The 25,710-nt window shown below is 28.4% G+C and overlaps 2 protein-coding genes across 5 annotated transcripts; one reads left to right on the top strand and one right to left on the bottom strand.

Moving 5' to 3' along the window:
- Positions 1-2,113: 2,113 nt before the first annotated feature.
- LOC107005457 (very-long-chain aldehyde decarbonylase CER1-like) lies at positions 2,114-6,855 on the bottom strand. The gene is made up of 10 exons (XM_015204059.2): positions 6,701-6,855; positions 6,372-6,598; positions 4,949-5,181; positions 4,312-4,531; positions 3,599-3,974; positions 3,424-3,531; positions 3,079-3,279; positions 2,897-2,995; positions 2,623-2,796; positions 2,114-2,528 (listed from the first exon to the last, which is right to left on the bottom strand). The coding sequence occupies exons 1-10, from the start codon at positions 6,758-6,760 to the stop codon at positions 2,355-2,357; spliced, it is 1,872 nt and encodes a 623-aa protein (XP_015059545.1). The 5' UTR covers positions 6,761-6,855; the 3' UTR covers positions 2,114-2,354.
- Positions 6,856-21,361: 14,506 nt separating this feature from the next.
- Positions 21,362-25,199, top strand: LOC107008515 (sister chromatid cohesion protein DCC1). Of its 4 annotated transcripts, none has more exons than XM_015207606.2 (5): positions 21,362-21,494; positions 22,340-22,479; positions 23,220-23,665; positions 23,751-24,674; positions 24,776-25,077. In XM_015207606.2, exons 3-5 carry the CDS (start codon positions 23,496-23,498, stop codon positions 24,876-24,878), a joined length of 1,197 nt encoding a protein of 398 aa, XP_015063092.1. In that variant the 5' UTR covers positions 21,362-21,494; positions 22,340-22,479; positions 23,220-23,495; the 3' UTR covers positions 24,879-25,077. The 4 variants fall into 4 exon arrangements, with proteins under 4 accessions (XP_015063092.1, XP_015063083.1, XP_015063074.1 ...); XM_015207614.2 differs by having other exon boundaries at positions 21,372-21,494; positions 22,334-22,479; XM_015207597.2 differs by lacking the exon at positions 22,340-22,479.
- Positions 25,200-25,710: the final 511 nt, after the last annotated feature.

The following is a 25,710-nucleotide window of genomic DNA, read 5'->3' as shown; positions in this document are numbered from 1 at the left end:
TTGATTTAATTATGTCTCATAGCAAACGTTTGCCAGTCGCCTCTCTCCCTAAACTCTCGCTCGCCTCTCTCCCTAAACTCTCGCTCGCCACTCTCCCGTTCTCGTTTGTCACTCTCCTTCTGCTCGCCTCTCTCGATTTATAGAACAGAAGTGTATAAGTTGCATTTCTGTTTTGTATAAAGCGAGAGAAAATTGTATATACACATGCAAAAACATATATCTTCTTCATATACACTTAATTATACAATATACAAACATTTTACTTCAATTCAATTGTATACAAATACAAATTTTATACAGATGTTGCAGCGAAATAGGCCAGTGAATTACATTATTGTGATCTATATAATTGCAGCGAAATACAATTTTCTCTCGCTTTATACAACAGAAGTGTATAAATTGTATTTCTATTTTGTATAAAACGAGAAAAAATTGTATATATACATGCAAAAACATATATCTTCTTCCTATACACTTATAATTATACAATATATAAATATTTTACTTTGATTCAACTGTATACAAATGCAAATTTTATACAGATATTGCAGTGAAATAGGCCAGCGAATCATACAATTGTATATGTATAGAGAATTATACATTTATATGTTTGCTATGGAGCGCAATTATGCAAACTTTGCTATAACATACATATATAATTTTTTTTGTTTGCTATACGTAAAAGTTGACATATTCAATTTGTATTCGAAATTTTTAAAAAGTTTATGAGTTAAATTCAAGCTCAACTTCAGACACTCACAATTAAAATAGCGAATATTTATGTATGAATTTTGACAAACTTCAGATACATTTATTTGAAGTATGGCCTTTTTAATTTTAACGTTATACTTCACGTTTGAAATAGTGATATTTTTTATTTACTTATTATCATTTATAATAATATTATGATAAATTTTCATTCTGTATTAAAAGTAAATTATACATGCATTATAAATGTTTTAAAATATATTATGTTTGTTCAATGAAAAATCAATACAATGTATTATAAATATGTGTTAAACGCATTATCCATTAATAAAATTTGTACTATATATGTTTAGAAATTTATTCTCTACAATCTGTATTATACTTAAATGTTGAGTGAAAAGGAATCTTATTGCTATAGATAGTTATACTTTTTTTAGTATAGCATATTTACGCAAGTTTCCTATTTAATTTGTATCCAGGGGCGGGCCCACAATATACAGAGGGGTGTACGTGCACCCGGTAACTTTCAAAAAAAATTATATTTACATATGAATATTTATTTTGAAAAACTAGTAGAAAATTAAGATATAATTAACGGTGCACCCTTAAAAAACATAAAAGTACCTAGTGCAATTGGTAGAAGCTAGAGATACCATCATCTAGACCAAGGTTTGAATCCCGCTTAAGCCTTAGTGCATCCAAAGTCTTCAAATCTTGGGTTCGCCTCTGTATCCAAACTTTCCTTTTAAAATAAAATTTATGAGTTTACTTCATGCACAAGACATTGACGAATAAAATGGCGAAATTCATGTATGAAGTTTGATAAACTTCAGACACTTTAAAGTGTGGCCGTTTGAATTTAAAGGCTACCCTTAGACGTTTCTGACTAAAGTTTGATATGGCTTGTCAAAGATCAATTTTAAATATTTTTTGCTTAAAACTGTAGACTTGACAAAGCTAAACATTACATATTTTCATCGGCAGTTTAGTTAAGCTTTTCAATTGCGTACTTGACAAGTCAAATTTGGACATTTTCTTTTTGTGTGTTAGTGAAATTTGTACTTGACAAGTCAAACTCGGACATTTTTTTTTGTGTGTTACTGAAATTTTAGACGTGTCATGACTTCAATGTATAATAACATGTCAAGACTAATTTCGAACATTTTTTACTGACCATGGAAATGCCTAATTTCAAGTAAAGAAGTTGTGATCCTCCCTACTCTAGGAAACTTCATTAGTATTAAGAACTGTTTAGTAACTGTGGCCACCTACGTTGACTGTTATATAATTAGTGATACTCTTAACTATTTATCATGATTGCTTCCAGTGTACAAATTGCTTATCCATATTCAAAGAAAAAATTGAGCAAATCTATCAAGAAGTATTTTACAAATCATTGGCAACCTCTTGATAAACTTTGTTTGAAGCTCATTAACACTTGTACAAATTAAATAATTTTAAAAAAAGTGATTATGGGTTATATATAGAAGTCATCCTTCAATATGCTCCAGTTTGGTTCATATTACATCTTAATTATATGATGCATACACAACTCTAGAAATTATATCACGTAATGCAAACTTGTAATTAATTACCTGATCCAATAATATATATAATACTTATAACAAAGACATTAATCTATACTTCTAGTTCGAAGTAGCCACTAATGTTAACGGGCGAAAACCATGATCAACACTAGCTTTCCATACTTTTTCAATATCAAACATCATGTCACCACACTCATTCTCGTTCCAGCCTTCCAATGCATGCAAAATCCCAGCTATTCTCCACGCACTCATCACTCTTCTTGGAAGCCAATTCTACAATTATTATCGTACAATAATGTTAATTATTATTAAACAATATCGTAATAATACTATGACTATCGAAAAATTAGTATTGTTTTCTAATTACCTCACAAGAGTCCACATTTTCAAGATGTTTAGGAGTAATCATAGCTGGTGTGTTGAAGTAGAAGCAATCCTTGCGAGCTTTTCTTGGTGGGAATTGTGAATAAGGAATGAATAATGTTCCTTTTGGCGCTTTCAATTGTTCATCTTCACTCAATCCATCCCCTACTAGCCATGTCTATAGTAAAATGTGGCAATCAACAACTTTTTTAATTTCGCGATTTTGTTATGAATAATCAAGATTTTTCTGATATATATTTCTATGTTGCTTTACGTACCTTTGAAACAAAAGATTTAGACAGGACCAAGTTAGTTGCAGCTTCATGAGTAAGCTTTGCATTAAGTCTCTTGTAGTCTTCTTCGTCTAACGTGGCAACCTATGTATATTCAAAAAAGAAAATTAGTACTACGTTGTATAATGAACGAGACAATGGAAAATCAAAACTATAATCAAATATACCTGAATTCCTCTTTGGCACAAGGCAAGGGCAATGGAGTACGCAACTTTGGACAAACGACCTCGAAGGACAACTTGAGAAGTTCCTTTAGGAATGGAGTTGAGAACCACGGCCACAGCTAGGCTACTTCCATCAACCACCTTCACTCTCAACTGAGGATGCCTTTTTAGGTAAAGTTCACCATTACTATTCAACTTCTCTTCCTACAAGGTTACATTTTTTGTATAAGTATATATCAATAGGGTGCAGAGGAGATAGATAGAGATGTTGTTTCTGATAGACCCTCGACAAACATTTCAAAGCAATTTGAAAAAAAATTATATATAGCACGTATACTCTGGACTTGCCTGATTTAAGAGTCCAAGGCTTAAAACTTTTATCCCTTTGTTATCTGCTTCCATAATGGATTCCTCAATCAACTTGTTGATAGTCTCTCTTTGCCATTTCATGAAGTACTACAACAAAATCAAGAAACATATCAGATAATCGCTTTAACAATCTTGAATAATATAGATTACTTACTTGTACGCGATATTTTGGGATAGCCCAAGTTTGTAATTTGATATTCTTGAAGATATTTCTCTCAACAACAAATGTACGACCATAAATCCAAGTAATCATTATTGACCATAGTGTGACAGGCCACATTAACCAAACATACCACCTAGAGGTGTGAGGGTTCGAGGCCAACGATGCAAATCCTAGTCGAAGATGGTAAATGGATTCTGGAGTCGTTAGATGTGTTAGGTGCACCACATCAGGCACTTCAGCTTCTCTTTCAAGTGACTTTTCATACAGTGTGTCTGAGGACTTGTCCAATGTATCGTAGATATAGTCATACATTGGCATGAAAAGAGAATAATTTGTCCTGAATTGAGTGTGATGTAGTGAATGGTACCTGTACCATCAAAATGTTTATTTAAAAACTCTGTTTCGAGTCAAATAATATCACGTTAATTGAGACAAGAGGGTAAAGTTTTGAAAGCGGTAAAAAGCTCTGTGAGGAGTATCTTTGTGTGGTTTAAAACTTTCTAAGATATAAAATGTACTATATGGTCCGGTCCCCCTAGTTAATGAGGTAGTTAGGCATGTGATTCAGAAGTAGGGGCTCTGCATTTGAAGCTTTTGGCTTTTAAGATGCGCTTTTATTCAGTTAGTTAGCATTTTTTACCAGGCGTAAATTATTTTGAGTAAAATTAAGCTTATTAGAAAACAGGGCGATAGAGAAGACTTACGAGGGCGTATACATGAAGTACTTGAGAGGGGGAAATACAGAGAAGATCCACTTAGGAATAAGCTCAAAATTGCAATGCCCCATGTTGTTCATGAAATCAATATAGGTAACATAAGCACCAAATGAAGCTATAGAAGCAGTCCCAGTGAAAACAGTTGTGAACAAGGGTATGGAAAAGAGTGTGAAATATGATATATGCTCAGCAAATGGATGAATCACAGCTGCAAAAATACAACCAAACAAAAAAAAATGTACATGAATCCTCACTAATAAAATAGTCAATAGTTAAAAACACATCTGAACTATCGATTTTTACGAGTTTCATATCTTAACTATCAGTTATTCCCTTTTTCTACCTAAACTGAAGTCATTGTTCAAACTTCATATAGGAAAAAAGGAACAAATCATGGGCTAATTTATAGGCAAAAATTGGGGCACGTGAATCCATTATCTCTTAGTAAAACTAGATTTTATGTATATATTTCCTAAAATTTAGTATAATATTATCTGATGGCACCTATGCTACAAGAAGATTAGTTTGAAATGTGAAATTACTCGCGAAAAAGTGACTGTTCAGATGTGTTTTTTAAATCACTATCTCTTAATAGAATTAGCATATTTTAAGATAATGAACTTACAAGTGATGGGCTCAGTAGCAATAGAGGAGTGATGATGAGAATGATAACGAGAGTAGAGAAAATGATGATGCAGAGCTCTATGAAGCCAATAATAAAGGAACTCCACTGGACCACTATGAAGCAAGCCAATTATAATGATCCCATCACTTCTCCAAAAAGGAAGGTGATGAGCTTGTTCCAGCATCAGGTATCCAATATAATATAACAGTCCATTAAATATGATCTGATCATCCCTACAAATATAATTTAACATTAATTATAAGTAACCTTCTTAGCGTAAGTTGTGTCTGGATATGTATTTTAGTTAGAATATATATATTTAAAATTTTGTTGAGACAGAAGTCGAAAAAAACAAAACTAATGCCCGTTTTCAAGAACTTGAAAATATCTGAAGATCAGATTTTCAAAATTTTATCAAATATAACATAGGCTAAATATATACTATTTAAAAATAGGAAAAATCAATACATTTTAATAAATAATTACTGATTTTAGCAATACTTTTTATTTATTACCATTTATAGCGATACTATGTTAAATCTGTCATATATATTAAAAGTGAATTATGTATGCAATATATATGAATTATAATTATTTTTTAAAATATATTAAATTTGATTGGTAAAAGTTTGACACATTGTATTATAAGTGAATTAAAAGATGTGAGAAATGAATTATTTATCATTAAAATTTGTATTATATGTGAATAAAAAATTATTCTTTGCAATATGAATTAAACTTGTATTATAAAGGAATTAAAAGTTATCAAATAAAAAAGAAATATTATTACAATAAATGATAAATATTATGTTATTATAGTATATTTATGTAAGTTACCCTTGAAAATACTTCTAAAAAACTTGATCCGTAATCTGTCTAAAAAGTTAGCTTAATTAATACTGTAATTTGCATTTTTATTTTATTTTTTTTCCTTTTGTTGGTACATACCAAGAGAACCTAATAAATACTCCTACATATATGGTTTAGGTTTTCACCTAACAAGCAAGAAATTATGGATTGTACGACTAAATTAAGACTTTTATTCAGACTAAAACCTTTACCAGAAAAAATAATTGCTTTAATGGTATTCGGTATGACTAAAGTTATTTTTTGTTGAAAAATAATTTTTAAATATTTGATTGGTGAGTGAAATATCTTTTAGAAAAAAATGTATGTATTAAAGATAAAATGTAAAAAGTAGCGAGTAAATAAAACTATGAACTATGACTTAAATATTGCAACAAAAAACTACTTCCATCCATAGGTGAGAGAAGTCATATTTCCCTTCTAGAGAAACAAACTTTTCTCTAACAAACATCAAAAAATGATTTCGATCTTATTAATCACATCAATATTTACTTTCTCTAGAAACTAAAACAAAAATAAATCATTTTTTTCTATTCAAATCATAGAAAGTACGTACCAGTTGCTCTCTCTGTCAACTTGATCAAACTCGATGCTCTTATCAACGATTCGATTATTACCCTTTGCAGTTTTGTATCGGGATAGGGATATCCATATCTGGTTGTGAATGATTCTCGAGAGTAAAAGTGGGAGAATGATTATGTATCCAATGTCCCTCTGCCTTTCATCTTTGCTCATAAAATATGTGTATGTGCTATGACACACAAATGGTGCCAATACCAAGTACTAGTAATTCATTTCAAGAAATAATAATATAATTAATTAGAACTTAATGATGATGTTTAATTAAGTGCAAAAATATACATTATAAGGGGAAAAAAATAGTACCTTGAAGTTTCCAAGGCAAGTCCAAGGCCATTCAGTGAGAATGCCAGGTTTAGAAGCCATCCTTAAGCAAATTAAGCTTTTAGTATGTTCTCTTACTCTCCTCTTAAAGCTAAAGTCCTCTCCTTATATAGAACTCTATTATAAAGGCAGTCATACTCCACTTGTCTTTGCTATCTTTTTTTTAAAAAAAATTACAAAATATCGAGTGTCAAACAATTTATTTAATTATTTTTTTTATTTTGTAGTTTCTGATATGTGTTGCAGTATTTTCTTGATTATTTTTATATGTTACAACTAATTTAATATTCTAACTTTAAGATGGTCGAAAACTGTATGAAATATAGTAGTATCTACAGTGATTAGGGTCATGATTTTCAATAAGGGAGTTCAAAATATATAGAAGTAAACATACAAAATCGGAAGAGATTCGATATCTATTATATACCTAAAAGATAATTTTAACCATGTATAAGACTATGCTGGTTCCGCCCCTGAGTTTCATTGCAATCTTTCTCACATTAATATAATGAAAACACATTTTCAATTACTAATTAAAATTCATGTAATTTAACTTTCTAAAAGCAAAAAGAGATATTTTTACATAATTTTCAAAAATATATAAATTTTATATCTTAAATTTACAATTAAATGAAAAGGTTTAATTTTTAAACTTTTGAAAGAAAATATAATAGTTAAAATATTCCGTCCAATTAATGCCTTTTACCCCCAAATCGTCCCTAGGATCGATAAGCACATGTAGCCAAACGAATTTGTACGGCACCTGGGCCTAAGAGTTATAAAATAAACACTCCAACTCACATGTACTTGATATATTATAAATTAAGCTGAGCATTTTTATTTTTTTTATATATATAGCTCGAATTAATAAAGACTTCTAAAAAAAATACGGAACATTCGAAATATTTAAATTATAGAACTTTAGAACTCGTGATTCCAATCATGTTATAATAATATTTATCTGATTACCAAAAAGAATTATTAAGAATAAAATGGAAACTTATAAGTTGATCATCTCCAAAACCAAATTTATAAGTATGTATCTTTTTTCAACAAATTAAAAATAAATGTGTCTCCTTTAAGCTGGATATCATAGAATCAGTTATAGAGTTAGAATTTTCAATAAATAGATTTAAAATTTGAAAAAATAAACATATGAGTTAGTCGAAATAGATTCAATATATATTATATATATCTAAAAAAATAATTTTAAATATATATATAGTAATATTTTTCGTCGAATAAAATTTGGATGAACCAGCAAGAACATATGTTGGCTCCGCTCCTGCATAGAATATATCAAAAGAGTTTAATTCTGTTTATAACACTATAATGTGACAGGCGCCTGTTAAGCCAAAATTGAAGTGCGTGGAGATTAAAATTCGTAATCAAACCCCAACAAAATATGTGTTCGATTGAATTTATTAGGGTTTTTTTAAATAGTTATTAATTTTAATAAATTTCTTAAATAGGTACAAATGTTAAGTTTAGAATTCAGATACTAAATATTATTTTCGTAAATACTAACATGTAAAGTCAAAAATGGACTAATAGAATTGATAAGGTAAGATTTCGCCTTCCTTGCTTGTACTGAATTGTACATGTCCGTGAAGTTCTTTATCTTTTGATAAAAAAAATCGATAGAAGCTCTATCTAATGATATAAATTCTAATTTTTTTTAAAAAAACGAACTAATAAAAATGAATGAAATGAATAGCAAAATTATACCTTAATTTTCTAAAATGACTATAACTATTTCAGACTATTTATTTATAGTAGGGAGTTTTACTTGAAATTTAACCACCTATTTTAGGAAATTTTTTGTAAGAAAAAACATTTATAATTCTCAACTACCAAAGGGAAAAGGTTTGATTGCTAGAGAAATATGTTTTTGCATTGTTGCAGAAAACATTAATGACCAACCAACAATGGGGTTACACCGACTGTTTCCTTCTCCTCATTTTTAGAATGAAAAAAGAAAAAATGCGTTTGAATTGATTTATTTTAAGTAGTATTTAATTTTTAAAAATTTTCTTTTTTTTTTAATATTGTTTGAAAAAACTAAGATTTTAGGTATAAAATATATTAAAATAAATTAAAAGAAAAAGTTTGAATATTTTTGAACTTTAATTTTTAGCTTACAAGCTACTAAAACAAAAGTCGATTCAAATGTCCTCTTTAAGTCTAAAAAGCAAAGGAAAATAAGAGATTGAAGAATAGTCTTATTGCAATAATTATGTACAGAGTGTGGTGCGCCAAACTTTAATTACAATTTTTGTACAACAATAATGATCATGTACAGAATTTAGTATATGCCTTACTTTAATTTAAAAAAAAAAAAATTATAACAATAATCAATGAAAGCCCGTTAAAAGCATAGAAAATTAGAAATGATAATAGTGTTCCTTGTATAATTTCAATCTACTTAATGAACTTTCTTATTTCTTTTGGATTATGAAAAGAAATAAGAATAAAGAATTATTTTTTTAGAACTCATCAAAATATCTTTTGAATTTTAAGATTTTAAATATGCTACATAAGATCTGTAATTAAAAAGTTACTATTGCTAAAAATAGAAATTAGTATATATATTAAAATTAATTATCAATTTAAAAAGGACAATTGGAGGAACCATAGAGTTTACCGAACTATTGTTATTTGCTGCCGAAAAATTAATGGAGAGAGTTGATATTTTTGTTGAGCTAAGGTACAATTATGTCATTATTATTAGTTGGTATAATAAAGAATACAATTATGTCATTATTATTAGTTATAATTTTTGGTATATTAATAAATGCGTTATCCTTACCTTAAAACTCTAACCATGGTGTGATTATGTCCATTTTCCACAAAATTTCTCACACTACACTAAAACTATATCCTCAATAATTCTTTTTATATGGCATTCTTACTAGCTTTTCCTCAGCTAGAAATAAAGGATTTTTCATAATAAATTAAAAGAAATTTTATGTTATAAAAATATCATTTGTCTATTTTATCTTCACCAAATTAACTCATCAAAAAACACGTGATAAAAAATAAATTTTTAATGAAATAATGAAAATAATTGAATAGCTATTTGATATTTTATTTCTCACTAATTCGATCAAAATATCTGTGAAAATACTCATCGAATATTTTCAAATAAAATATCTCAATATAAAAATAATGATTTTTCAGTAATATTCATTGCCCATTAATTTATGGCCTAATACAAAGATACATTATATGTCATTTGTCACTTATGTCATAAGCGTCGATTCTAGCCTTTCAGCTTCTTTAAAAAGATGACGGATACAGAGTGGTTACCATTTGTAGGCTTCTTCACCAACTAGGCTAGGTCAACATAGACCCCATAGTGGTTTCAGTGACCCATAGGTGTAGTAATGAAGGCTTTTTGACGTTGTAGGCACTAGAATGGAAGTATTTCTTTATTTTATCAAAAACTTTTTATTTATTCATTTTTCAGAGAAATTTTAATTTCAAAATTTGTGTAACAGCTCGCAAGTGATTATATAAGAGAAAGTCAAAGTCTGATTGACCAAGTATTTATGATCATTGAATCGCACAAGCTAACTTCTGCTTGCGTCTGAGTAACCAAATTTCACAAAGGAAGTAAACCAAGCCTCATAATCACTTCACAATCTTTCATATTCGTCTCATAAAATCATAAATTATTTGTTTAAAAATTTATATCTATTAATTAGCAAAACTGTATCGAGTGGGATGGTCAAGGGAATACAATAAATATAAAATATACCATCCCATTTTTCCTACTTTTTTAATGAAGTTATTCTCCTTGTTTTTCAAAAAGTTTGTCCAATAAAATATAAAAAAAATTGAGAAAATATTTTCCTTTATTTACCCACATAGACATAGTTATTATTATGAACAAGAGGGAGTAGCTATTAATTAAGACAGTCACATGCATTGTTCTAAAGTTTTGGTTGACAAAAGTGAAGAAAATAAATTTACCATATAGTTGCAATTACTATTGTAAATGCATGTTGTTGGATAGGCTTTATTGTACGTAGGTCAAATATATAAACAGATTTTTAAATTTATTAGATTTTTTCTCTTAGATATTTTAATTAGATTATTTTTTTATTGATCATTGAACCACACATAATTTGTTCCTTTAAAATACTGTTGGTTGATTTTGATCGGCTTTTCTATTGTAAATGCCTTCAATTATTTTCGAATTGTAATAATTTTGATTAAATGAATGAAGACAAACCGTGTTAGTCTCATTTGTTTTCTAATGTGTTCAAATGACTTAAGTAAAACACAATTATTCTCAAACATTTTCACTATCAATTGGACTAATGAGTTGTGGAACAACATATATATCCTCCATCAATACCCTCACAAATCTGGTTCCACATCAGACAATGGTGTTTGTTTAAACGAAACAAATTATGGGGGTTCAATGATTTAATAAAAAAATGACGTACTTGAGGTACCTGAGAAAAAAAACTCAATAATTTTAAAAATCTGCTTATGTATTTGGCGTTGTATGTACGTTCAATGCTTCAAATTAACCTAATCAATTCCATGTCTCTATCCATCTGATCCAAATTTATACGGTAGTAATTCCTATTTTTCTCTCAATTGGACTCATCTGGTCATGATTAAATTATTTTTTTTGGCCAGTGACTGATCATAAAAATATCCAACTACAACTTTGAAGCTTAATTTGAAAAACACCAAAACTTTGTTTTCACATTTTTCCTTTTTCAGATCTATCCAAAAAGTTTTAGTTATATAAAAATAATAATCTCACTATTTAACATCTATTCATATTTATAACACATGTTATGTTTTTTTAGAAAAGCGCATTCCGCTTTTAAATATTTTTGGTCCAAAGAAAATTCTAATTTCAATTTTTAAATAAAGTGAAAAAATTATTTTATTTTCTTCATGGTCAAACTGCCACTAATTTTTTACCCTCTTTTTCAATAAATATACTTAACCTTCAGTTTATCAAGGTAATTACTAAGTAACTTAATAAAGTAAAAAATTTCATAGACTAATCATAATTAAATAGTATAATAATTATTATATATGTTCAAATTTCAAATATATAGCATACATCCATCTATTAGATGTAAATTTTTAGCCTCTTTTATTTCTCCTTTCACTAGGTAAACAAGAAAGACAAAAGAAATACTATTAAAAGTCAGTTGTTTTTTTTTTAAAAAAAAAGCATACTTTATTATTACGTGATTTAATAAAGTAAAACACATTAATTAATTATAATTAAATAAAATAAATTATAAATTTAAGCATATAATATGTATATATTAATTTGGTGTATATATACATTTGATGCGAATAAATTTTACCCTTTAAAAAAAGTAAGTTTAACAAAGTAAAAACACTTGTTTTATCATTTCGATCGATGCACGAGGTCCCTTTAAACTTAGATTAGATAGTCACAACAAAAAGTGGGTATTTAACTGACAATAAAGACCAAGTTAAATTATATATAATATATTACGTCAAATTAATATGATATTTTTACTTGTAATCCTACACACGAGTAGTAAGGATTATTTTATATTTAGCTATAATTTTTTCCATAGCATGTAATTAAATTATACAATAATAAGTTTCAATAATAGCTATTTTAATCATAAAAAATTAAGATCATAATAAAATATAAAATGGCTAAAACTTACCATATTTAACTAGGAAGTTCAATTTATCTCTTCTTCTTTTTTTTTTTTTCAAAAGAAAATTAAATAAACTTGAAGTTAAATTTATCATTGTCGCAACAGTTTATTTTTTTCGGGACAAATAATAGTTTGTCATAAATCAAATACTCCAATGATAAAATAATATATTACTGATGACTTAAAATAATATATTACTGATGACTTAAAATTCATAACTAATCATCATTTAATAAATGATGTCAAATTAATTTTTGATTAAAAAAAAAAAGTTTAGTGGACAAAGCTTCTGCTACGTGGTTATGTGTTTCATCACTTAAAATAAGAAATTAGGAGAAGATGTAAGTACTAAGTACCAGTTTTGCTTTAATTTTTATTTAATGCAACTATCAAATCCTACACTATCCAACCACATTTCTTCTATTATTCTGTCAATTTATTTTTTTATTTGTCTTATTTTAATTGTTATTTTGATAAATTATGAAAAGTCAATTTTTTTACATATTATATTCTCAACAATTGTTTTGAAAAATATTTAAAAAATTAAAAATCTTAAATATTTAATTTATCTTCTTAATAATTAATAGAAATAAAATAATAAACTCATAATTTTTATTTTTTAACAAATCTATTGATTTAAAATAAACAAGTAATTAGAGTATTAGAGAGAGAGAGAGAGTGTGAGAAATTCTTGCAATTCAAAAGGAGATTCTTGCAATCAAGATTCGTAAAAATTGAGGACTAAATATCTTACTAGCTCCTTGAATTTAATAAATTCTAAAAAAAATAAATACTCAAATTTAGTCCAAATAACTAACTACTTAAAACTTAGTAAGAGTGCGTTTTTTTTTATAGATACACGTGTTATGTGTAGATAAATTAAGTGCGTGAAATATACTTTCTTCGTCTGGTATTGTTTGTCATGGTTTTTATTTTTAAAGTCAAAATATAAAAATTTTGACTAACATTTTAAGATGCATTTTTCATCATATTAATATGAAAAAATTATAATTTATAGTACTTTTCATATAGTTTTAGAATATCTAATTTTTTTGTTTAAAATATCGAATTAATGTGATCTAATTTACCTTTAAAAAATAGTCAAATTGACTTTCGATAAGTGCAACATGTAGGGCTGTGTATCGGCCGGTTCGGTTTGGTTTTGAAGTTTATCGGGTTGACTTATTAGTTATCGGTTTGTAGAGATGCTAAACCGTTACAGAAACATTAAGATATTGGCTTATCGGTTATTGGTTTATTGGTTTTTGATCGTTATCGGTTCGGTTATCGATTTAACCGTTGAGATTTGACACAAAAGAAAAAATATTGAAAATCACTTAGAAACAAGGTGACATACCAAATAAACCATGCACTTGAGTTCACAAGTTACATCTTGCTCAAAAGCAAACACTTTTACATCATAGAATGATCAAGTGTTTGAGACAACCAAAACTAAAAGTAGGAAATTAAACTCTAAGTCGAGGACTTTATATACAAAATAGTGTAAATATAATTATTTAATTTACTATTGGGTTATCGGTTAACCCGTTAAGAAAAAACTTTAACCTTTAAGAACTGATAACCCGATAACATAAAAAATTAAAATCGTTATCAAAACCACTAAACCAATAACCCAATACTATAATCAGTAACTTTTTTATCGATTCGACTTATCGATTTCGATTCGATTTTGAACAGCCCTAGCAACATGACTAACATTTCTTAACGGAGGGAGTACCTAATTTTTGATGTGTTAAATGAAGTATTAAATGACACGAGTAATTCAAAAATGATGTGATAAATATATCTAAATTTTTATTATTATTTAAAAAATAAATAAATAAATAAATACACAAGCGCAATATAAGGAAAAAATAAATAACCACATTCTCTCACTGCCTAGTCGGTTGCAGCTTCAATGCAAATATCCTTCTTCAAATAGCAGAAATTATACTAGTATATTATTCTTATCTAAATTTTAATGTTTTTGCACCAATAATAATACAAAGAACCCCTAACAAGAACAATATTATATGGGAAACTATTTTCTTACAAAAATAGAAGATATAAAGGGTTAGAAAACGTTTCAAATTATAAAACAAAAAAAAGACAAATATACTCTTGAACTATCGTAAATGATATGTAGATATCCTTTGTCATATTTTTTGAGATATTGGTACCCTTGCCGTCCAAAAACTAGAGCATATATACTCTTTAAACTAACAGACATATATGTGTCATAATCTTATCTATCGATTCGATATTTATTAAATATCAGATCGACGGATAAGATTTTGCCATGTGTCCCTATTTAGTCTTCTGTTAGAGTGAAAGACATATATGTTCTTATTTTTGAACGGCAAGGATACTAATTTCTCAAAAAATATGACGAAGGATATCTACATATCATTTACGATAGTTCAAGAGTATATTTTCTTTTTCCCATGGTAAAACTAATAAATAAAAATAAAATTATTTCATTTAAAATTAAATTTATTAATTTGAAATATATTGGCTTTAGTATAAAGTCAATTTGTTTTGAACACGCAATTCTTAGAGCCGTTTTGAACACCCTTAATCACTGAAATATCATTGTTGAATCATGAATATACGAATATTTTAATTACTATAACTCGCAACTGTTTTTTTTTATATATTCTTTTAATGTTAGGTTTAGTGTGAAATATAATTAGATATCCCATCCATAATACGTAGTTTTCAACACTTATTTTTTGGATCGAATACAACATTGATTCAACTAGATCGCTTACACGGTCTTAAATTCATTCGATAAAAATTAATACTCGCATGAAGAATACTACTATATTATTTTGAGTTGATATTTTATTAAAAATAACTCGTCTACTCTATAATAGACTGAATAAAACTAATATATATTTTAATCTACTCGAACCTCAGTTATAAAAGTACATTAAGCATGCGATGTTGTGATTGATGCGAAAAATTATATAAATTAATATATTTTTAAAAATAATTACTGATTTTAGTGATACTTTTAGTTTATTACCATTTATAGCAATATTATGATAAATCTGTAATATGTATTAAAAGTGAATTATGTATGTAATATATTTGAATTATAATTGTTTTTGAAATATATTATGTTTTATTTGGTAAAAAATTGTCACATTATATTACAAGTGTATTAAAATGTGTTTTTAAATGTATTATCCATATTAAAACTTGTATTATATTTGAATAATAAATTTATCTTTGTAATATGTATTACACTTGTATTATAAATAGATTAAAAGTGATTAAATAAAAAAAATACTATTACTATAAATGGTAAATATTTTTTTATTATAATATATTTATGTAGATTTCCCTGTGTGCAAACCTTGAACTACCAAATTATATATATGGAGACCCATGCGACATCACTAGACAGAAAGAGTGAGGAACATGACCAATCAGAAAGCAAATCTCTTAAATTTAACATTAATTTTTATATAAACACTTCAAATAAATCTCATGCATTTTATACACCTTAAATAAAAGTCATATCACTATACATGAACAAAATTGATGTCCTATCTATCATATCATGTGTTTGCAATTTCATTGCACACGACTTTTCCTATGTGTACATCAATTCCTTTTCTTATAAAAATTAGAAAGGCTTAAAAAAGTTGAATACTCAATTTTTTACCCTTTATAAGTATTACAATCAATATGTTAGAATAGTGAAATTTTCTTTTATCTCTTCATCATTATTTATTCGGCATTTAGAAAATTTAAAAATAAATCATTGATAAATTTGTCAAATCATTGATGTAAAAGAATATTCAAATACCGAATTCAATTTTTATATACTCCCTCCCACAAACTAAATGAAACTCGTGAAAAGGTAAAAAAAAAACTTATTCTTCCAACGTTAAAAATATAACTTCATATAATTAAGAATTTATTCTACGCACCAAACCTTCGGTGCATAAACGCAAGTCAAAATCAATATCATTCATTATTTTCTACGTTGGAAAATTAATTCGTTCATAACTTATTCTTGTTGAATTATAGAGGAAAAAGGGTCACAACATTAACTCCGTCCTATAATGAAGTGACAGGAAGCAAATTAACAGGTATGAATATTTAATTGCACCCAGACAATTATTCATGACAAGAAGTCTTGTACATGATGTATATATAAATAAATATAAATACCCTAATGGTGGGGCCCACATCGTATCGACACGTGTTCATTTATATTTTTTCATTAAAAATTTATATCGATATAAAAGAGTAAAATAAATATCTAGATACTTTATTTTGTATGGCCAATTATTTCATTTTTTTCTTAATGAAAATTTTGATTCGTGCTCCCTCTTACGTAGGCCATGATGTATGTGAGGTCGTTGTATCATTAGGGGCAGTGAAGGAGGTAGTTTGATACTAGAAAACATATATTATGAAGCCAGCAAATATATGTCTATAGATATAAATGCATGTTGTTGCCTTCAATTAGATTCTTATCAAACTTGGCAATTTTTCAATTAAATTAGGTGTATCTCCATGTATATATAACCCAATAGCTAAGATAAGGTTAGACGCAAGCTTATCAATTTTCAAATATTCATGAATGATACCACATTTCATCAATTGTATATATAGTGTTGACTGTTGAAACACTTATCAAATATAGGAATAAGGTTTTGAGACATTGTACTTGGCTGTGTTTCGGTTTATCAAATTAGATATGAAAATTTTAATTTGGATATTCGATTTTTGAAATAATGAAGTAGAATTCAAATCTAATTTAAGTTTGCATTTTATTGAAATTTTTATATATTGTAACTCTTGTCGATTGTAGATCAATGTGAACAACAATGAGTCATTTCATATTATTTGTAATGATTTTCATATTTCACTTTAATTTAGCATTAAAAAAAGATAAAGCTATTCAGTGTGTTATTTTTTACTTGTCGAATTTTGACTTCATACACATTGAGAAAATAGTGATTGTTATAGTAAATTTATCATTTTATCTAACTGATAAGATTCCAAATATTTTTACTCACTATATGTTACAGAAACATTAACTTAATAGTAATAAATCGAGGATATAATAAATTTAAAAAATTGTTATTTTTTAATTTATCAAAAAATAACAAACAAAAAGGGGTACATAAGAAAATGGACAAATAAAAAGAAACCGAGTAAGTATATCAATTGCATAAAATCGATAATAGCACTAAATATATTACCTTTATTATTAGTTTTAGTCATTTTCAAGTTTCGATACAGTTTTTTTACATTGGCTTTATTATATCCAGAGAATAACACAATTCATTTTTTTTTAATTTTCTATTAAAAGATTACATCAAATTCATACTAAACAAATAAAAATGAATAAAAAGCGTGTAGTAAAGAGATTATCTAAGACAACAAATATCCAGATGAATGGGCAAATGAATATTGTAATATATTCTCTCTTCGTCCATAATTTTTTGACAGATATATTAATTAATTGTCAATTTAAATAATCATTCAATCTTTTTTTTTCAATTTTGTCTTTGATAATTACTCCATTTTTTTCAGTTAAAAAGTTATATAGACTTTTGATATTCTTAATATCTTAAGATTATATTAATCAAATTACACTTCGTATAAAAAATTTCTTAAGGAAAATGCATGATCTTACCTGACAAACAATTGTAGACCGAGGGAGTATGTAGCCATAAATTTTGTGGGATCGATTTCCAACTACTTCCCTTCCCTTCCCTTCCAGCTCCCTTTTTCCTGGAAACATTTTCATGTTGCTACTTAAAGTCATTGATGTGGACTTGGACTAAAAAAAATAATTGATGAGTCATTTGCACTTTTGCCTTTATTTTGTGTCGATTTTTAATTTTTATCTCTCATGATAAATAATTTATTAGTAATGTAATTTAAATTTATATTTTCATGTTATATATTTTACGAGTTATGTTAAAGAATTTATGTAACTTAATATGATCCGTCTTAATGATATATTGCTAAAACTAAGTCTATTGTTTTTGTTAATTTCACTGCAAAGTATTCAATTTTATTTTTATATTTGTCTGTTATTTTAAGTAATTCTACTTTTCTAAATAGCTTCAACAAGAGAACATGGGAGGTACAGAAACATGTTGACCAATTATATAAATATATATATTTACTTGCAATATAAATAAATATGTCATTAATTGGGAGGATAACAAGAGAACATGGGAGATATACGATATTGGACATCCATGAAATAATTTTTTTTTTAAAAAAAATTCCATCAAATTTAATTAATTCAGATTTGTGCCAGTTAAGATTTATTCAGACGAAAAATTCTATCAAGACTTTTCATACTCAAAACTCTAAGTCAAATTAAGAAAAAAATAACGGTGTTTCATCTATTATAGCTTTAATGGTAGTAAGAGTGAAATAATTTATATTACAAACTATTGTCTTAATACACTTGCAGGGTCAATTTTCATCTGAAAGGATATATAGTCTAATTTTTTGAAGTCATATTCATAAATATCTATGTGCTAGAGATGAGTATCCAACAAAAAAATCCATCCATTTATTATTATTAATTATTACAATCAAAGCAGTGCATACTACTGAATATTTAGAGGGAGTCACCTACTATAGAAAAAAAATGATTATTTTTTTAGATTTCTCATATACAATTTTTTTTTCTTACTTTTAAGAAATTTATTTATTTTTTAATCAATAATTTATGAAAAATGTATTCCTCCTGTTAAATACACACAATATATTGCATGTATACTAAATAAGAGAGATATAACTTACGTAAGAACTAATGAAAGTAATCTTATATTAGATTTGCTTGTCCAAAATAATTGGCACCTTCATGACCTATCTAATCAATTTAGAAATTAATGGCCAAATCTTTTGCTTTTTTGGGCTATTTAGTGTTCTAAAGATTCACTTGGTGTTGAAACATCATGGTGATGGGACAATTGGTCCTTGACTGTGTGCTAGAAAGGCACAAAAATCAACCACATATCCAATAAATTATAAGTCAGAAAAGTAAAATATACGTAAATTTTATTTTTACGTATTTTATTATTGCGAAAGATCTTCGACTCAAATAATGTATAAAAATTAGTTGATTTATATGCAACAATAGCCATTGGAATAAAATTGTAATATTACGGGCCAAATTATTATTTTGTAGCTACTAGACTGTCTTATCGTGCGCATGGAATTAGTTTTTCAACTGTTATCTTTTCTTATTTCTTAAAAAATATGATAACTTTCACATATAGCAAATAAAAAATTTATATTTGTATGTTATAGCAAAGTTTGCATAATTGTGATCCATAGCAAACATAGAAACTGTATAATTCGCTATACATATACAGTTGAAGCAAATTGTATAAAATAAAGTGTATAAAACAAGAAAGAGAAAGACACTTGGCAGAGAACTGTATAAAAACGAAGTATATAAAAAGAATTGTATTATTACAAGTGTATAGAATGACTATATACAATTTGAATTTGTATAAAATGAAAAAGAAAGAAAGACAAAAGAGACTTGACAAGGAATATACAATTGAATCAAATTGTATAAAACGAGAAAGAGAGAAATTAGATACAATTTGAAAATTGTATAAAATGAGAAAGAGATAAAGGCAAAAGAAATTGGACAGAGGAGTATTTTTATTGTATAATTATAAGTGTATAGGACGAAAATATATGTAATTGCATGTGTATATACAATTTTCTCACGCTTTATACAAACGATAACGCAATTTATACATTTCGCTTCAGTTTTAAGTGAGAAATGTGAGGGTGGCGAGCGAGATTTGGGAGATTGGCGACCGAGATCTGAAAGAGGAGAGAGAGGGGAACAAAAATATATGTATTTATACAATTTTCTCTACTTTATACAATTAGAAATAATTTTTATACACTTGTATTTGTATAAAAAGTGAGGAAGCGAGCGAGAGATTGAAGGAGAGTGGCAAGCGAGATATTTGGGAGAGAGGCGTCTGACAATTTTTTGCAAACTTTTGCTATGGAGCACAATTAAATCAAACCCTAGCTACTCTATTTATTTTAGGTTATTAGTTTGCTATTATATACAATTTTCCCTAAAAAATATGTGCCTTATTAGGGTGTGTGTTGGATACGAAAATAAAATGTTTTCTCAAACTTTTTTTTTTCCTTTAAAGTAAGTGAATGTTTGTGTTTTTAATACATAAACGAAAATATTTGATTTAAAAGTATTTGTATTTATCAGTATCATACATCATTACAGTGTATATATATTGATTTTATATTTGTTAAATGAAATTATATGCCTTGATGGTATCAATATAGTACTATATGATATCAGTTAAGCGAAGTTATCAGTCTAACGATATCAATAAAATATAAAGACACAATACATATATTAGACCCTAAACTTGACTTCAAATTTTAATTTTGACCTCCAACTTTCATAATGCATAAACAGACACTTTAACTATCTAACTTTTAAATAAATAAACACATGAGTTCTACATGACATAATACACGTAAGACACCACATAGGACAAAAAATGACACGTAGGATGACATGTAGAATATATGTGTCTATTTGTTCAATTTTATACCCAAAGTTAAAGGGTATAAATGTGATCCAAAGCCAATTTAAAGAGCATATTTATATATTATGCCCAATATAAAATATTGATTTAGCATTAATTGAGCGAAATTAGTTGGTCTGTATATAGTGTAATTATTTAGTAGAGTATGAATGTAAGGGTATACATGTTTGTAATTAGTTTTCTTTTCACGAGGTATTTACTTAATTATTGTTGTAAATGATAAATATTTTTTTTAATAAAATTTATTTATGTAAGTTTCCCTGTGACGGTGATGATACACATACTTGGGCTCTAATTATAGTCCAAACACAAAAATTTCTAATATAAGGGCCAAGCCCATAACAGTGGGCTTAACAAAAAATTGCGAAATTTTCTTTCATCTCTTCCATTTTCCCTCCAAAATCCAAAGCTATACTTCCCCTACTTCTCTCTCTATTAATTTCTTCAACCCTACCGAACTCCATTGGAGATCAACGCACAATTATCGCTTCCTTGGAGAAAAGGGTAAATTTTTCTGCTTATAGGTTTTGAAATTTTCAACTTGGGATTGTGTTTTGCCGTGTTCATTTTGATGGTTTTGGTGTGTGTGTTTTTTTCTTTCTTTTTGCTGCTATTGCTTGAGATCTTGTTAAGTTCATCTGGAACAACAAGTATTTGACGTTTTAGGAATTCGGTTCTATGAGAAATGAACAATTATGACAAGAATTTAGATACGAGTTCTTTTTTTATTATTGGCCAATATTTCGTTGTTTTCCATAGACAACAAAAGGTTGCAAATGTCTATTCAAAGAATTCAGGCTTTATTTTGTAGAAACTGCTAGTTATATTGCATTTTGTTCTCCTGTATTCTCTTTGAAGAGTTGGGTCATTTTTTGCTTTCTCCCTATTTGATTAACTTTTTGCTGATATACTGATGCAACAAAATCTGAATAATCACAAGGTTTTAGGAAGTTAATTTGACTTATATTTTATTAGTAAGAGCAGATTTAATATTAAAGTTGTTTGTTTTTTGGCTATAAAGTTGATAAGTTATTAGAATGGAGGAATCATCACATTATGGGTGAAAAAAATATGAATTTTTGAAAGAATTCAAAGTACTATTTGAAAATCATATGATTCATTCTGGGATTTCGGAAGATAGAAAGTATCAAGTGACTCGTGTCAGATTATATAATATGCTTTTGTATGAAATAGAGAACTCCTAGTTGATTTCTCATAGAGTCACTCAACTAATAGATGTTATCTCAGAAAGCCACTTCTTTGTTAAAGAAATTTAGAATCAAGAAGAAATGCGACTTCTGAAATAATAACTACTAGTTAACCTACTATTTAAGTAATCAAAGTTTCAGGAAAACTGTGGTTAGGGATACGAAGACTACATTCATCAACTCATACTGTTGCGAACTGCTGCTGCAATTTTACACGTCAAGCTTACGGCTCATATCCTTGGAAACTTTACAGGGCATCTGAAGAAGCCACCAAATTTTCGGTTGGAAATCTATGTTTTCTCAGATTATTTTTCTCAAACTTAGAAGATTATTTTCTCCAAAACCGTATTCATTTCGAAGTTGACTTGAATGCATATGCTGTCTTGTTTTTTCTTCTTTCCGATGCTACATACATAAATGTTTGGAATGTTAGCTGAGTTTCCCTATCTTTACGGTGTTCAGCTGATTAAGTTTGCCAAACTTTCAATTGGATTTTAAAATGATCTCATAGAATTGGTTTTGTATTTGATCACTTTCTGTACAAGTTCAACCTTCAAAATATATTTTATCTTCTGGGTCTTCTACAGATAGGAGTTACTTTCTTAGTTGATTCTTTCAGAAATTCCTAATTTATAAGACTATAACTCTTAAAGACCATCAAATGATTTTTTTCATTCATTGTGTTCAGTAAGAACTGCACAATTAATGAGTATATAATCCTTGATGATAAATTTCGCCATTGCCTTAAACCAGAACTAAACAAGTCATGACGACAAGAACAACAACATACCTAGTGAAATCCCATAAGCAGGGTCTAGAAAAGGTAGGATGTACATAGGTCTTACCCCTACCTTTATGAGTGTAGAGAAGTGGCTTCCGGTAGACCCTCGACTTTAACAAAATTAAAGGTTGTCAAATTAAAATAATAAATTCAGCTCATGCTGTTCTCATATTTTTCAGAACAAATATTTTTTGTTTAGTTTTGTACTTCAACTTAGGTTGGAGATGTTTTGTCTTGCAGGTCAAGTGTAGATACATGTTGTGGCATGACAATGGAACTGTCATTTGAGTTCTATCGTCATCTGGGTTTTTGATCCTGATAACTATTCTGCACAGGACTGTTTGTGCTCGTATTTGTTTTTACTAGAGTTTTTCTTTGTATTGTTGCTCTAGAAATTTATCTTATGAGGACTTTATAGACAAGGAAAGTTCCCCTCTTTTTTCTTTTTCTTTTTTACTTTTTTTTTGTGGTTGTTGGGGGTATTGGAAAGGTTTCTCTTGAAGCCTAGGCCTGAAGATGGAAATAGAAAAATCACTACCTTATGGTGAAGGAGGAGCAGAGGCAATATTAAATGTTCAACCTAATACTTCAATCTCTATTGCTTATCACCAGCTCTTTGGTCCTCATGATGATTTAATGCTTCTTGAGCTTGATGAGAAGCTTTTACCTGATATCCTCAATCAAAGGTACGTGGTGGTATTGTTCAGTGAAGTTCTTCAATTTGCGTTTTTTGTTTATCTGGATTGTGTTGAATTTATTCTTATTCTGTAGAGTAACAATAAGAGGGCAGCCAGATGAGGATGCAGTTCTTTGTAGTCAGACAAAAACTTATGCCATTAAATTTGTTGGAACTTCTAATTCTCTATTCCTTATACCCCCTTCCAACCTATCAATCGCATTTGGAGCTTCGCCAAACTCAAGTGAAAAGGATCATGACAATGCGGTGGTTGCTTCTGTAATCAAAGTAGTACCTGGCAGTATGGAACTTGTCGAGGTTGCTCCTAGATTGGACAAACTCAAATTGCTTCTTTCAGAAAACCCTTATAGTTTTGATGAAGTGTCACAAATGAATACTGAATTGGCTCACAAAAACAAGGGCTTGTATTCATGGAGTGATCTTGTTGAGAAGGTGCAAGCCAGTGACGAGGAACTGTGCACAGGGTTGCGAGCTCTTGCAGCAGTAGAGACAGATGGACTTTGGCGAAGTTTAGATGAGAACTTTGTGGATGCGTTTCTGAACATGCTTTTGCATAATGCAGTGCTGAATGACTGGCTTTTAAGTGCTCTAAACGAAGATGAAGTTTTGCCTGTGCTAGAGGCAGATGGATTTCCTCGTGAAATAGTAAAGCACTGTTTGGGAGTGTATGGAAGTAAGGTGGATGATGAGACTAGAGGAGGCTGCACATGGAGGTTGGAAGAAAGGCCAGTTTGTGTGCATTTTGCTAGAGTAATCCTAAGAGGGAAAAAAATGAAACTTGAAAGATTTATGGAGGAGTGGAGGAAGAAAGTTCCAGAAGGGATGCATGCAAGTTTTGATGTGCTAGAAGGAGAAGTCTTAACCGAAAAGATCGGGATAGAGACTCGGATTTATGCTTTTAGTGTTTCTTCACTGCCATCAGTGCCTGCTGAACGGTTTTCCAAACTATTCCAGGAGAAGCCAAAGTGGGAATGGAAAGAACTGCAGCCATTTGTCAGGTTGGTTTTTACATTGCCTATGATTTCAATCCTGTTTCTTTCGTCGTACTTGATGGTTGAATATGATATGCTCCATTTCCACTTTTGTTATGAATGTATAGGGATCTGAAGGTACCAGGACTTTCTTCAGAAGGTTTACTACTCAAGTACACTAGAAGAAGTCAACCAAGTGCAGATGCTGAACCAATTTTCAGTGCAAGATAATATTTCTCGTACATGTTCCACAATTTTGATGTCTTACTAGACTTGTAAAGAGGGAAGGAGATCGTGTAATGTAAACTTGATTTTGGAATCTGTTAACAAGTTCACTGTGTAGTTGCTTTGCCTCTGCAATCATTTTGGGGTAATACTCGTCTTGCTTGTTTTAATGCATGTAACAGCTCCTTAGTCTATTTACCTCAAACACTGGGTATGTTGTTGTAGTAAGAACAGAAGAAAACTATTGAGTTGCATCTTGTGTTTTGGAGCTCGTTTATTTATCAGTACTAATTTGTATCTTATGCCAAAGTTGACATTTATATTTAATTGTATTTTTCTGCCTGTGATTATTGTCTAGTAACAAAAACAATATTATTTCCTCGTCTTCTCCACTGAGCTTTGATTTAAAAGTAAAAACTGCTTTAATAAAATTTGAAAGGATTTATATTTTGATTCTGATCAATGAATAAATTGTTGTGTCCAGGAAAAAAAAGATAAAAGCTTAAGAAATTAGTTTGGATTTTCTTTTCAACCTATTCTAAAACTTAAAACTTTCTTTTTATTCGATATCCTCATTAGGACTTGAATAAATCTGAATTCATATGGTGTAAAGTCTCATTTGGGAGAAATGATCCTCACTTACCCTAGAAGATCTTTCCATACATATTACTCGGCGATTATTTATACTTTATACATAAATTTTTTTTACATATATATACAAAACATAATGTTTTGTTTAGAATGAGATTTGAGAGAAGGAAAATCGTTTTTCTCTTCGTGTTTGGCCAAGAAAATATGACAGTACTCTTAAAAGAAATACATTTTCTCTTATCTAGAG

The sequence above is a fragment of the Solanum pennellii genome, chromosome 1 (genome assembly GCF_001406875.1).
Source record: "Solanum pennellii chromosome 1, SPENNV200".
NCBI lineage: Eukaryota > Viridiplantae > Streptophyta > Magnoliopsida > Solanales > Solanaceae > Solanum > Solanum pennellii.
Note: the sequence above shows the minus strand (reverse complement) of the source record. Positions and strands in the feature narration are given on the sequence as shown.